Raw genomic sequence first — 13,141 nt, 5'->3', positions numbered from 1 at the left:
GAATTTTGCCAGATTATGGATGAGACAGTTTGGCTAATTTACATAATGACCGCCCCCATACCAAGTTTTTCTGACCATGTCACATTCAGCAGGGTGAGAGAACATCCAAAGCCACTTTCAAGCGGGAAACCCCCGTGCACCCCTTTTATCATGCCAAAGCCAAAAGGTAAGCAGAGCTGCATTGAGTTTCACTGAATGCACAGATTAGCTTCGGCCGTCAGCGTTAGCTCCTGATTAGCGACACAGGCTTGATTGCTCTGGGAATTTGTCAACACTGAACATGTTTAATGTATGCCTCCTTTAAATAAGCCATCGCCCGATCACGGCGATCACAAACACATGGTTAATTATGCAAAAACATGCGACATTGACACATTTAGATGCAGTACTGAAAACTGCACAATTTGTATAAAAAAATAAATATAAATATTGCTTCATGTTTTTATGTAGTGATAAGTGTCTTATTAACTTTGATGTAGACAAAAGGAGAATTCATTAATGTACTAAAAATAAAAAGCTATATGTCTAATACTGTAGTTTATTTTAATATGATAGATTGTCATTTTAATTGATTTTTTAATATATGTTACCATTTGATTAGTGGACTTTCATTAGACAAAATTGCACGGTTTTGTTTAACAATTACGTCTTTAAAATATAAAATGCTTAATTTTCTTTTGTTTGTTTTATGTCAGATTTACAGTAAACTTGAAGTCCGAATGACAGCTTGAAGCAAGAATGCTGTGCCTCTGCAAGCAAGAGAAGAGTATTATTATTATTATTATTAGCATTACTATAAAATTCATGTAGGCGATATTCGAGAAAACCACAGACTATTGATGACATGTACACAGTATTTCATAATAAAAATTGTTTACCTATCTTTGCACCACCCCATCATTAAAAATGTGACGTTTTCCTCACAAATGTATAACTTAATTCTGTATTTTAAAAAAGTAACTAATATAAACGACTGCTTATACTTAAACTACTTATAAAACTATTCATTTGTGCTCTGGCCCAAACACGAACATTTCTTGTCTCGCTGTATTCACCTAGTAGCCTTTTATTTTTAAAGGCGCCAACCGGAAACCTGTCCGTGTCCGCGTGGTCCGCCTTTACGACGCTGGTGACGACTCACGCTCGATGTCAGCGAAGCCAGCGGCTTTAAATGCTCCTCATGCGGGCGCAGCTCCTCATCAGTGCGCCCACGGAATTGGAAGCGGAGCGGACCATATCCTCCTCCTCCTCCTCCTCCTCTTCTTCATCATCATCATCCTCCTCCTCCTCCTCCTACTCCACCTCCTCTTGTTCTTCATCTATTGTTTCTCTCTCCATCTCTCTCGCTGTCTGTCCGTCTCTTTGGGTATCTTACCTGCATGGAACATCTCAGTGGGGTTTGAGTCCCAGCTGGAGTCGGAGCTTGGGGGGTTGACATGAGAAGCTCCACTGGACTTTCATCGCGCACACAAGCCGAGGAGGAGCCCCCGGGTGCGGGACACGCGTGATGGATGTACCCCCTTGTAGATGTTTAGGCGCTCCGATGAAGATTGACGCGACGGGAGGCTTTTAGTAGGAAAAGGGAGCGTTTCTGCAGAGGGAATAATGCACAGGGGTGAGAATTTGTTTTTTTTCTCTCTCTCTTTCTCCCCCATTTGATTTTCAAATAATTCCCATTGAAACTTTATTGTAAATAATTAGCTCCATCCTAATGAAGAAACGGTCATCTCGGGACCAGACTCCATTGGGAGATCGGGTAAAAAAAAAAAAAAACTAAACCACTCCCTGGAATGATCCGCGAAGTAATGTTGCGTGCGAGTTCGGAGGCGTTTGTGCGCGTCGTGGACGAACGTCGTCTCGGCTTGTGTGTCAGTGTCGTTAACTGCGCCCCACGGAACGGTTGGGTGGCCGTCAAAGGGGATTTCGTGCGTAAAATCACTAGGGCTAATTTACATATTCAAATGGCTTAAAAGTAACAGCCAGGTCACAGTGCGTGCATACTTGCATTCTGATCCAATTCAAATGCCGCCACTTCATTCCATGCAAACCTGAACGCCACAACCGGCCAAGCGAGTTCCATTATCGGACGCCGCGCGGCCGGGCAAAAGGGATCGTGTCAACGCTGCGCTTCGCTGGGCTTCACCGGTCTCGCGGAGCTGAGTGTCCAACTACTTATAGTTCCATTATCGGACGAAACGCGGTGATTATTGCGTCGTGTCAACGGCGTGCTACACCGGGTTTCACCTGGATGTCCCAAAAATATGGATGGAGAGACAGATGGACAAACCGACTGATAATAAATGAATAGATGGATGGAGCGGTAGATGGCTTGTTTATTTGAAGGAGGCATTTATTTCAATTAAGAGCAGGCATTCATAAACTACCTGCAGGTAGGTGGTTTGATAGAAGCTGATGTACACTGATTGGTCGCTTACTTTCAAAGGGAAATGGGACGTGAACCCCTTTCACACTGCCTCTCAAATCCGGCTCTCTCCCAGCTTTTCTGTGCAATGGCAATGACGGAGGGCCAAAGTCAACCCGAAATATTCTGCCTTTAGAGCTGTAATAAGGCAGGATAGCACCTGTGTGGAAGGGTATTCTGCAACCCTGGGACAAGAAACCTGCCGTTAAATATCTATCTAATCTACGTTGTCTCACAACTAGTTTAAGGGCCTAAAGTTCTTATGTTAATCATTGAAGCCTTAAATATTGATCCAAAAACACTTAAATAACATTTCAATAAAATATTTTTCAAACATCATTTCTTACAACATAACCCTTAAAAAAAATAAAAATAAAAAAAAGATTACTGATGATATTATTTCACACGTGCACTTGTGCTGAAGATTCTCTGGCACCTCCACTAGCTCTTAAAGAATCTTATAGAATGTGTCCCTTTAGCGTATTAGGTCATTTACTACTTTTCAGTTATCCAGGGCTTTGGCGCCATCTTTTAGCATCTTTGAGGGTAGAGCAACAAAAAAAACAACATTTTTCTACAATTAACAGGATACATTTTTAAAGTTCATAATAGTGACTATTGTAGGGGATTAGTGTAACCGGTGGTGTAGTCCAGGGTATGCGCTGCTATACGGAGTATACCCACTTTTTAATCTGCCCAGATACCCACCGTTCAGCCGTTCACTATTTTTATTCATTGTTCACTAAATATTGTGATTTGTTTTATGACATATACTTTGTTTGCCTCGTGGTAAGTATTTGGGTTTTAGTAAATAAGTCAGGGATGGGCAACTTCAATGCTGGAGGGGCCATAATTCTTTTTAGCAGTGCTACTGGGGGGCCAACATGGGACTAAGCATTTCCTAACTAGATGTATGACAAAAATGCCATTTTACTGTAAATATGGGCAAAATGTGTGCAAAATAAATGCTCTTAATATATATATTTTTTATATACATTTCTCAATGCATGTATAAAAGTTCCATTATCCTAACCCAGCAAATGGTTTGAAGCAAACAACAAAATAACCAAATACCGTGGGATTTCTCCCCCCCACAGTGCATAAAAATAACAAAACTAATGAACAGCAAATCAACATTAAGTTTGTTCAGAATCAACCCACTCAATATTTTTAATATTACTGCGGTACTATTTTTGTCCTGCATATCATTCCAAATGTGAAAAATATTTTTTCGGTAAAAACCTGGTGTAAGCGCTAACTAATCCATGTCTGCCATCTAGTGGTGAATGATGATATTACAACTTAAAACTACAACAACAACAAAAATTTAAACCTGTTGAAAATTGCTGTTGGTTGCAGCAGAGAGACGATTTAAGGATGCTTTTGTTTCTCATTTTCATCACTGTTGAATTGACTGGCGCGAGCATCACGCACCTCTACTAACCCCCCCCCCCCCCCCCGATCAAAATGTTAAACAAATCCGGATACAGTGACAAAAAACTCTCCCATTTGGTGTAAACGAAAAGAAAAGTCATTATCAAATTAATCGTCAATTTAATCAGGCCACCATTTGAGTACTCAAACCATGCTATAAACCATTCTTGATTTGGTAACATATTCAAAATGGATGTCAGTCATCATGTGACTCTCATATAAGGCAGCAGAACCATGTGACCTCGACCAGCCAATCGCCAAAAAGATAAGCTTGTATTTATATAGCCTTACTTAAAAATCTATATACTCTATGTATGGAAATTGTGTCTATCTATAATACTTTTTTTTTTTAAAAAAATACAGTATTATGATATGAAACATAAAAGTATTATAGACTTATTATATTTTTTTTTCCCCAGCGTGGATCCTCCTCGTTCTCATAGAAGAGGGCCTCGCTCTGGCGCAGCGAACGAAAGGTAAGCACGGCAAAAAGAAAATAAGATTTGAAATAACGTATGAATGGAAATACTTCAAATCATTTTCTTTTCAAAGACTCCCTGAGCGACAATGGCGTCCAGAGCCCCAACCAGAATGATTGCGGCACGTGGGTGCGCAACATCAACGGCGGCGTGTTCACGTCGCCAAAGTACCCCGACACGTACCCGCCCAACAAGGAGTGCGTCTACATCCTGGAAGGTGAGCCAGGTGCATTGTGGGTAGCTGAGAGAGTGCGCGGTTACCAAGGCTGTTTTGGCGGGGTTAAAGAAAGAAGCCGCTTTAAAAATATTTCTTTCTTACTTTATTTAACATTGCCAGGGGATATTATGAAATCATTTTAATTTTAAAATAAAAACATCATTCAAATACCCATTTAGAGAATCAAACAGTCCGCTTGTTCACAATGTTGCATCCAGCAGCTCAACTTTGCCTCTCATGTTTCCTTGCACGAAATGATGACGTCACGCTACACCTGGAGGGGGTTCCCATCCAAACGTGGCTCAATTGCTCCCCCTGTAGAACAAAGTAGGCACTGCAGCTACTCAACTTGGCTTCATGCAGCCCACAACACAGACAGATGGATGCTCCCAGTGCTGTTATTTTTGGCAAATATAATGATTCATACTGAATTTGTTATTGTGTTATTTTATTTTATTTTATTTACAGAAGAGAAAACAGATCCAGTTTATAAGCATTTTTAGTAAGCGTTTTAGCCAATTATTTAAATTAGGAAGTTAAATGTACATGTTTTATTATTTATTTGACTAAAAATAAATATTTAAAAAGTATTTAATGGAATGGATGAACACAAAATAGATATGATTTTAAATTAACCAATTTTAAGGAGGAAATGCCCTGATAAGTGCATATACAAAAAGTCCCCATCTTGTGAATGTACTACTTTCCAGAATGATGTTCATCATGTCTTGAATTCAACTCTTAACACCCCCACTTTCATGTAGTAATTGTTGAAGCCATCACTACTGTACAAAAATGCAGTATAACATCATGCTACTGTGCCACATCGATTCTCTGGCGTATGCTACTTGTCAGATTGTTATTTTTCTATTAACGTGACAAAAATGTTTTTAAAAAGACAACATTTTCAGTGTACGAATATCACGCCATATATCTTTTGCAAGGCGAACTGAACTCTGTATGCTTGCTCAGATGGTTTTTATGACCAACCAATGAAAAGACGGAAAAATGCTGCTGATGATAGAGGCTGAAATATGATTGGACAAAAAAAAAAATCTTGGGAGGTCAGCCATGAGAAATGTTACAAAATGAAGGAAATAGACTGTTGGGAATAAAAGAATACAGCTTCAAAGCGGATGAATGAATACATGTCGACTGTCCAAAAAGTGACGAATGTTGTCTAACGTGACCTTTCGTGCCTGTGACTAAGCAGCGCTGCCCAGGCAGAGGATCCAGCTGGCGTTTGACAAGAACTACTACATCGAGCCGTCCTTCGAGTGCCGCTTCGACCACATCGAGATCCGCGACGGGCCCTTCGGCTTCTCGCCGCTCATCGACCGGGTGTGCGGAGCCAAGAACCCGGGACTGCTCACCTCCACCGGCCGCTTCATGTGGATCAAGTTCACCAGCGACGAGGAGCTGGAGGGGCTCGGGTTCCGCATCAAGTACACGTTCATTGCAGGTACGGGAAATCTCAATGTCATACACAGTCAATTTTGTAGCGTAAACTTTACTCTGAAAAAGACGATATTCGGTCCCAGTCTAAACAGAGTCAACTTTATACTCTGAAGCGAGTAAAATATTCAACAACAGCAAACAATACACTCAACAGTTGAGGAACGATCACAGAACATTCAGGTTGGGAATCGAACCACTGACCCATGCCGCTCCTGCTCAGTGTCAATATATCGCAGGTGTCAGGTGGAATCCACGTACCTCCATTTTTGGTCTCGTGTTGGACACACCAGCAACATGTTAGCTAACAATAAGTGTTGCATAGCTCAAGTGGTGAAGGTTGTAGGATCATTCCTAAATCCTTGAGTGTTTGTTTTTAGTATTTTACTCTCTTCTAAGTGAAACGTTTACTCTGTTTAGAGTGGGACCGAATATAGTCTTTTTAGAGTGAAATTTCCTTTACGAAATTGAAATAATTACATAAATGAAATTAAAAAAAAGATTACATAAATCTAATTTAACATATTTTAGCTATAGCACCTTTTAGCAACCACCCCCCCGCCCCAAACCATTGGATTTGATTTGATTTAACAAAAGCTTTGACCATTCACATCGTCCTTGAAAACGTTCAATTTCGTCATGTTTCAGTGTAATTCCATACTAACGGGAGCCCATTGAAAAGAGATACACTGCTGCCATCTGCTGGCCATAGTTAGTGGGTGTTTTGGGATTTTCCAACCCCAATGACAAGGCAGCGCTGCACAGACATTCCACTGCCCATTTAAGTCAATTAACGTTTTTGGCGGCATTCATTTGGATTTTAGTAAACGTCATTAAACGTTTTTGGTGGTAAAAGAGTTTTAAAGACACATTTATATAAAAACATTAAGATTATTCTGTCCTTGCTTTTTCAGACCCTGACTTCCATCTCCATGTGGGTGGACTGCTAAACCCGATCCCGGGTAAGCTCCTCATTGCTTTTATTTTGAAAATCAAAGGTCATTCTCATCTAATCATCCTCTGCTGTTGTTTTGTCCTCTAGACTGTCAGTTTGAGTTGGGCGGCTTCGACGGGGTCATTCGCTCCAGTCAGGTGGACGAAGCCAAGCGGGTCAAGCCAGGAGATGCCCTGGACTGCATCTGGACCATCAGGGCCCCACCTCAGTCCAAGGTCTGTATGCACCGGAGTAGCGCTGCTTCCATTAACACATAATGACGTCAGGCTGTGTTTGCTTCAAGTCTTCTTGGTTTTGCATCTCCTGTCCTACATTTGATCATTTTTTCATGTATTTAATCCACTTTTAAGTGAGTTGACGTGTAAAAAAAAAAATGACTGCCGTGATTCACAGGCAGGCGAGCGTCGCCACGCCTGGAGAGTAAATGAATCACGGGCGCGGTCCAGCATGGCTCACACGACGACGACACAAATTCATGCACATCTGATTAAATTACATGAGTGGTCCCATGCCATGCTTGCCGTGTTTATGTGTGGGCTACAGAAGCCTGCTGGCATGTCATTGCAAGTAACTTCATTTAAGTACAGTCATTAAAATAGAATGACAAACATTGTCATTATATATGTCAAGATAATTGACAATCAATGAAATATAATGAGGTGGGGGGATTTTTTTAGTTAAAAAAAAATAATAATTTAAATGCCCAAAAATTACAAAAAAAAATATTACAAAATATTGAAGTAAAAAATGTTAAAGATTGAAAAAAAATCTGTGAATATGCAAAACCACGAGTGCCAAACTGCAAGTACGCCAACAGTAAAATTGGTGCCCATTACATTCATTGAAAATTTTTAACTGCAAAAATTCTTCCAAAAACAAAACAAAACATTCATGATAAACATTCAGTATACTTTTCCCATGAAAAATCATATGGGAGGAGAGGACAAATAAACAAAAAAAGCCCAAAATATTACAAAATATTGGAGAAAAAAAAATAATTGAAAAAAATGGAGACGACACAAAAACAAAACAAAAAAAAGCCCAAAATATTACAAAATATTAAAAAATAAAACATTCTAATTGAAAAAATTCTAAAAAAAAAAAAAAAAAAACAATAAAAAAAAAAACACCGATAAACATTCAATACGTTTTCTTGGGACATGGGGTGAACCCTCTCCCCCCAAAAATACTACAAAATATTTATAAAAATACAGAAAAAATGTTAGATTTTTTATTTGATTTTATTTTTTACGAAAATGTCAAACTTGTGTGTGATGTGTCCAGATCTACCTGCGCTTCATGGAGTACCAGATGGAGCACTCCAACGAGTGCAAGAAGAACTTTGTGGCCATCTACGACGGCAGCAGCGCCATCGAGAACCTGAAAGCCAAGTTCTGCAGCACGGTGGCCAACGACGTCATGCTGGAGAACGGCGTGGGCGTCGTGCGCATGTGGGCCGACGAGAAGAGCCGACTCAGCCGCTTCCGCATGCTCTTCACCTCCTTCGTGGACCGTGAGTCGACCCTCGTCCTCTCGCCCCGTTCACTCAGCCGTCATTTGAATTGCAACTGTCTTTCTGACATATTTTACGTAACAGCCAAGACAAAGACAGCATGCCTCCTGTTTTCTATGCTTACTGAAAACGGCAGCGTGGCGAACCAGCTCAGTCATGTTAGCCTGGCATCTGCTTGATGACTGCTGGTGTGCTCGCCATTAGAGCTCCTGTGTTTGCTATAGTTGTTTTTTTTACCGTCAAAATGGCTTCCAGCCCTTTTCGCACCGTGCGCAGGTTATTTTTAATCGTGTTTGTGTCTCTCGCCTGCAGCCCCGTGCTCGGCCAACACCTTCTTCTGTCACAGCAATATGTGCATCAACAACTCGCTGGTGTGCAATGGCGTCCAGAACTGTGTCTACCCGTGGGATGAAAATCACTGCAAGGGTAAGAATATTTGGCGACAATTACCCGGTAATCACTTGAGAGATGTTTGTCTAAAACTTATGAAGGACTCAACTCAACCGGTTTATTTTGGAAATCTTGCCATCTCTGCTCATTGCTGCCCCCAACCCTACATACACATTTAGAGAGGAGATCCAGGGGTCTCTTCCACCAAATCACCAAGACCCACGGCACGGTTATCGGTGTCTCATCCGGGATCGTTCTGGTTCTTCTCATCATTTCCATCCTTGTCCAGATGAAGCAGCCCCGGAAAAAGGTAAGTGGGAGCAGCAGGTTTCCCAAAGTCGAGTGATGAGGCTGCAGTGTGTATGCCGTACCACTAGTGGGCCCTGTAGTTCTGTAACGCAAAATAATTAACATGGTGTATATACATTTTTTTACATTTAAAAGATGGCTCACTAGAGAACCTGATGATTGGGCTAAATAGACAGACTTGATCAGAAACACACTGAACTCCGATGAGTCCAGTGAATCACGATTCAGATTGGATATCTCCACTTAAATCAGGTGCCTGACTCAAGTTAATGGATTCATCAACTACACTGCAGACTGAGATATTTAGTGCAGTGATTCAAGTTAGTCACCAGAAGAACTGTGGATTTTGACCATTCAGTCATATCAATGTATTGACTTAAGTTAGCAGGTGCTAGCTAGCAAGCTCCCTAGCTAGCTCCCAGGGTGCTCGTTTACCTGCTAGGGAGCTAGCGAGCTAGCACAAGGGGCTAAAGCCAAACTGTGGCAGGGTATTTACTTTCTGGACCTGGATTCGCCACCTCTGGTCTGCATGTTTATGGCGAGTCCTCTAACTTGAGTCGGTGAACTGATACAAGCTAACCATCTGATTCTGTGATGTTTTCCTTGACTCCAACTACCTTGGGTCAGTCACCCGATTTAATGCAATCATTTCAGTCGGCTAACTTGAATCAGTGCAACGGAATCATCTGAATCTTTAATGTTGAGTCCAATTAGTCCTTAATTTTGAGTGACTCGTGTTTGTGGACTGACCAGAAACATTGTGGGCTCAGATGATGAATTTGCAACTGGCTTGAGTTACATTCACCAGAAACACTGGACTATCTGATAGTGAATCCTTTCACTGATACAAGTTACTGAACAGAACTCACTGGAAAAACTTCAGACTCAGATGATTCGGTTTTGTCCGTTCACTGACTCAAGTTAGAAGACCTACAAGAAACATTGCGAGCACTGATGATTCATTTGAATCAGGTGCCTGTGACGAGTTAGAAGATTCAGTTTTATCAGCTGACTTACCCAAATTTTACTGGAATCTCTGCAGAATCCAATGATTCTGATTCTCTGACTCAAGTTTACAGTCTATTCTAACTCGCACATGTCCCTGAACAGGAGATGTTCAGTGCTCAAACACGGCTATGTGTTTTTCCTCAGGTGGTCGCCCGCCGACCCGGTGTCTTTAACAAAGCGGGTCTCCAAGAGGTCTTCGACCCACCACACTACGAGCTTTTCTCTCTGCGCGACAAGGAGATGTCGTCGGACCTGGCCGACTTGTCCGAGGAGCTGGACAGTTTCCACAAGGTGCGGCGCTCGTCCACCATGTCGCGCTGCGTACACGAGCACCACTGCGGCTCGCAGGGGTCTGTGGGGACGGGCGGAGGCGGTGGAGGCAGCATGAAGCACAGCCGCACCACGCTGAGCTCCATGGAGCTGTCCTACCACAACGACTTCTCCAAGCCACCACCCATGAAGACCTTCAACTCCACCGGCACCTATAAGAAGAGCTGCTACGGCTACAAACAGCATGCGCAGACTCACGACTGTGACCAGCAGGTCATCGAGGACCGCGTCACCGAGGAGATACCCTGCGAGATCTACAACCGAGGTGGAGGGGCCACGGGCGGCGTGGGCATCGGAGGGGCGATGGGCATCACTGGGGGAGTGGCCATGGCTGGAGGTATGGGTATGGCGGGGGGAGTGGCCATGGCCGGGCCCAGTGGCATCGCCGGTGGAATCGGCGGTGGGATGGGAGGAGCCTGCGGCACGCTCACCATCCGTGGCACCAGCGCCCGGAACAGCACCTCAGTGGTGGACCCACAACAGCGCTCCATGTCTATGGACTTCTAGAAGAAGAATCTTCCATACGCGGGTTGGAAAGCTGCAATGAAGGAACCAGAACAGAATCCAACAGCGCTCCATGTCCATGGACTTCGAGAAAATGAATCCTCTCTCTGTGGAGTTGGAAAACAGGGATCAAGGAAGCAGAACAGAACCTGAGTGGTCAACCACCAACAGCGCTCCATGTCCATGGACTTCTTACAGAAGAATTTTCTCAACTTTGGATGGCAAAACCCGATTTCAAGGGATCAGAACTGGAACAACCAAGATGGTCTGAGTTTAGAGCTGCATGCAGACACTCGATTGGATCAAGTAAGAGAAGAACCCATCAAGAGACTTTCAGAACTTTTTACATCAGTTCACCCGCCATTCACAGATATAAGAGATATAAAAATGTATATATAAATATATAGTGTGTCTTCAAATAATTTATTTGATTTTTTATTTGTTTTTTTGGGTGAGTGTTCCTTCACCATCACAGCAAGGATTCGTTGGCCTTGTGACACGGTGGGATTTGATTGGACCCCGGAAGTTGTCCACCAGGTCTGTCTTTTTGTTTTACCCAAGTAGATTAGTCCAAAGACTCTTTCATACACCAATAGTTCAAGTTGTCCAGTCGCAATCACAATCACCTGGTCCGTATCGCTTCTCAAGTTGGGTTGCATCACAACAAACCATGTGACGCCGCTCTTTTCACTTATTGGTCGCAGGAATGTAACCAGAATGTAGTTCTGGTCATAGGGTACTGCTGGACAATCTAGTACACGAGCAAATAGGGGAGTGCAAAGACTTGACCAGTAAGTAAAGGCAGTCACCTCTGTTGACTCTGTCGTCTGCGTCACATTATGATATTCTCCAAACCTAATTGGTCCTCAACCAGACCGCGCTAGAGTTCATTCCGAAACGCTCATTTTTTACCCGGACGTCTCGGACCGATTGGTTTGGTTGGTTCATAACCGGACCATGAAAGAGTTTATTTAGAACAGTTCCGTTTGTTCTCAGTAGTGTTGGTGTTGTCCACACTCCATTTCCATTAGTGTGTCACACATCTCAGAACAATTACCACACGAATGTGGAACACAATCTAAAGTTCTAATAAAAGGGACCAAAGTGTGAACGCTCCCCAAGTGTGTGGCCAAGTGTGATGTGGTTGGTTTGGTCTGCACCCAAATTCAGTTACTGCAGGACTTCACTGAGTTCTTATGGAACCATTCAATTAGTGGTTTCAGACCTGTTGGTTTGGTCCACACCAGAATCCAGTTTAAGTGTTCATGACTGACCAAACTAGTTATTTAAAATGGACCAAAGTGTGAAAGAACCCCAAGAAGTGGTAGTCTGTTTAGTTTGATCCGCACCTGAATTTGTTTTTAGTGTGTCCAAACGAACCGCAGCAGGGGGTCAACGAACTGGAGTACGATCAACAACCTACAAGGTGCTGGTGTCGAAGCACTCTTAAACTGTCTGTTTTTGGCTGGTTTTGCAGTGCTATGACTCACTGGTGCCTCCTAAGGAACACAGCGGCATTACAAGACATGTCTGAGTATCCTCTTCTACTTTTTAGCAGCGTTGTACTGGACTCGCTCAATCCGTTGAGGTCATGACAGTACTTGTTGATGGAGTATGACATGCTTTGGCCTTTGTTGACGTAGCAGCCCTGCTTACCTCACACGCACACATGCAGACATAACGCCTATTAGCTCCGTCTCGCCACGGGAAGAGCACACCAAGAGACTCTTATTTTGGTAAGAGGAAAGTGTTTTTATTTTTGAATTCTCCTTGTGAAATGTAAAACAAGCACAACTTCCCTTAAAAAGACGATGATGGTGATGATGGTGATGATGATGATGATGTTGATGATGATGATGACGATTTAACCACTATGTATGATTTCATTCTGTTGGATTAAAAGAGAATCTACTCACCAGCCTGGGGAGCTTCATTGTACAGTGTTATAAGAAGTGGAAAATAAATACCTCACCCCAAATAGGACCCTTATTTTTCCCTTCAGAATATGTGTCATCTCACCAGAGGTGGCAAATCTAGGTCCAGAAAGTAAAGACCCTGCCACAGTTTGGCTTTAGCCCCAGGTGCTAGCTAGCTAGGTAGCTTCCTAGCTAGCTCCCATGGTGCT

General features: G+C 42.6%; 1 protein-coding gene across 1 annotated transcript; it reads left to right on the top strand.

The window, feature by feature from the left end:
- Nucleotides 1-1,130: 1,130 nt before the first annotated feature.
- Nucleotides 1,131-12,934, top strand: neto2a (neuropilin (NRP) and tolloid (TLL)-like 2a). Its single transcript, XM_077564540.1, has 10 exons — nt 1,131-1,615; nt 4,276-4,332; nt 4,409-4,552; nt 5,766-6,014; nt 6,922-6,969; nt 7,050-7,177; nt 8,247-8,475; nt 8,788-8,901; nt 9,045-9,175; nt 10,327-12,934. Exons 1-10 carry the CDS (start codon nt 1,606-1,608, stop codon nt 11,017-11,019), a joined length of 1,803 nt encoding a protein of 600 aa, XP_077420666.1. The 5' UTR covers nt 1,131-1,605; the 3' UTR covers nt 11,020-12,934.
- Nucleotides 12,935-13,141: the final 207 nt, after the last annotated feature.

The sequence above is a fragment of the Vanacampus margaritifer genome, chromosome 4 (assembly GCF_051991255.1).
Source record: "Vanacampus margaritifer isolate UIUO_Vmar chromosome 4, RoL_Vmar_1.0, whole genome shotgun sequence".
In the NCBI taxonomy this organism is placed as follows: Eukaryota; Metazoa; Chordata; class Actinopteri; order Syngnathiformes; family Syngnathidae; genus Vanacampus; species Vanacampus margaritifer.
Note: the sequence above shows the minus strand (reverse complement) of the source record. Positions and strands in the feature narration are given on the sequence as shown.

Coding starts and splice junctions, on each gene's coding strand:
- neto2a (XM_077564540.1), top strand. Junction 4,333..4,408: donor TCTGGCGCAGCGAACGAAAG/GTAAGCACGGCA, acceptor TTCTTTTCAAAG/ACTCCCTGAGCGACAATGGC. Junction 6,970..7,049: donor ACTGCTAAACCCGATCCCGG/GTAAGCTCCTCA, acceptor TTTGTCCTCTAG/ACTGTCAGTTTGAGTTGGGC.